Source organism: Sinocyclocheilus grahami, unplaced genomic scaffold (assembly GCF_001515645.1).
Source record: "Sinocyclocheilus grahami isolate Dianchi unplaced genomic scaffold, SAMN03320097.WGS_v1.1 scaffold4568.1, whole genome shotgun sequence".
Lineage (NCBI taxonomy): Eukaryota > Metazoa > Chordata > Actinopteri > Cypriniformes > Cyprinidae > Sinocyclocheilus > Sinocyclocheilus grahami.
In genome coordinates, this window is record NW_015509480.1 from 3,411 (window position 1) to 5,362 (window position 1,952).

Consider the following 1,952-nt stretch of genomic DNA (forward strand, 5'->3'; position numbering starts at 1 on the left):
CAGATATTCAAAAAGTCCTATCCTAACAAACCATACATCAGTAGAAAGCTTATTTATTCAGCTTTCAGATGATGTATAAACCTAAATTTACTTAAATTTACCCTTAAGACTGGCTTTGTGGTCCAGGGTCACATTTTTGTCTGTACACCTACCCATCCTAAGGTGTTAATGTCTTTTATGAATGCAGGTTGGATCGTTTTGTAGTTCATGACTACGTGCACCGCTCTCTGATAGAAGTGACCGAGGGCAAAGATCTGGAGGAGGAGCTGGAGGGATGTGAGCTGGACCGGATATTTAGGCTCGTTCTTTTGCATAATCACCAGAGCGCCACCTCTCAACTTCTACTGCAAACAAATTCAGAGTTAGTATCCAGTATGCAAAGAACCATCAAACTGTCAGACACAACATGGTCTTTATGGCAAGATCAAAGCAAATCATTACAAAACATACAAAACTCTATGTAGTTTCCCTCAATAAACACATGTCTTCTTCTTGTTTTCTTAGAGCTGAGAAGGACTCGTGGATGCAGCTCCTGGGTGGACGGCGAGATGGACAGGATACCGTGTATGAAGAGTGGGGTGAGAATGAATCACTAAATGCAATACTTGTTTTTATGTGTGTTTGTTAGAGTCAGTTCAACAGAAGCCAAAAAAATATTATAATACATATATCATAATGACACCATCTTTGTTTTTTTGACTCATTGCTTTAATTGAACAATGGAAAATATTTCATTTTTATCCTTCATCCTTCATTATTATATAATATTATAATAATAATAATTTTCTTTGTATTATTATATATGACATACATGCCTAACACTGATTTGGGGTCAGTTAGGTTACCTCTAAATATCACATAACAAAACACATATTTATATGAATATATGTCTGATCTTGTGTTTTGCTTATAGGTGTTATTCAATGACAGTATGTACAAAAGTACAGTTCTATAAATTATATGTAATAGTATATGGTACAATAAACAATAGCTTGTGCAGCTACACATTGTCCATTAGGGGGCAAAAGTGTCTATGGCTTCAAGATTGTGTTTCCAAAAATGGGAAACATCTGTTCTTAATCAGAGCAAACAATTAACTGCAGTGTAGATGCTCTTTAGAATTATAATACATTTGTGAATAAATAAAAAAATAAACAATGTACAAATTTGAATCAAATAGGCACTGTGTGTAAGACTGTCCTCAGGTGCGATGTATAGAGGTGTACAGTGGACAACAACAAGGGGAGCTTAGTCTACAGCTGGGAGATATGATCAACGTGATGCAGAAGACTTCAGAGGGTACTGTTGCAACACAACCCTGCCATTCCGAAATTCAATAAGTCTAAAATCAATGAATGTTTTTTGAATTGGCACGCTAATTCTCTCGTTTCTGGTCTTTTGTAGGGTTTCTGGAAGGCCGCAGGGTACAGGACGGACAGAGGGGCTGGTTCTCCGCTGCATGTGTTGTAGAGATCACCAATGAACATGTGCAGAGACGTCATCTTCGTCAGCGGTATCATGTCCTACAGACAGCCACACGCCTGCTGAAACAACGCAGTGGGGGCCTTGAACTTTCAACCACAAAATGCTTTAAATAAGAGACTGTCTGCATTGCAATTTGCATTTTTTTCACTTACTGATTTAAAATAAATTAGTAAATAATTATATGTACAATCTATGTATAATTTAACTGAACTACTGCCAGTTGGTCAGTTGGTCTTTTGGTCTTGGTTTATATATATTTTATGTCTGGTTTTACAGAACAACTTCAAACATCTGTGCATGTGATTTAAGAAACACTGAAACTACTTTCTATGGTTTGCAACAAAAAATGTGGTCAGTACTTATTCTTGCTCCAGCTTGCAAATGTGGAGTTGCTTTTTTTTATGTAGCCTAATGTACTGTGCATGTCATGCTTATTCCCTTCTGTTATTTTTCATTCTGTTTAAATA

At 36.5% G+C, this 1,952-nt stretch overlaps 1 protein-coding gene across 1 annotated transcript in view; it reads left to right on the plus strand.

Moving 5' to 3' along the window:
* Positions 1–1,879, plus strand: part of LOC107576895 (ephexin-1-like) — a 5,199-nt gene extending 3,320 nt beyond the window's left edge. Inside the window, exons 6-9 of the mRNA XM_016263017.1 lie at positions 188–361; positions 505–578; positions 1,195–1,299; positions 1,405–1,879. Coding sequence (XP_016118503.1) covers positions 188–361; positions 505–578; positions 1,195–1,299; positions 1,405–1,598 — 547 coding nt within the window. The 3' untranslated portion in view covers positions 1,599–1,879. The remainder of the gene's footprint in view (positions 1–187; positions 362–504; positions 579–1,194; positions 1,300–1,404) is intronic.
* The last annotated feature ends 73 nt before the right edge of the window (positions 1,880–1,952 follow it).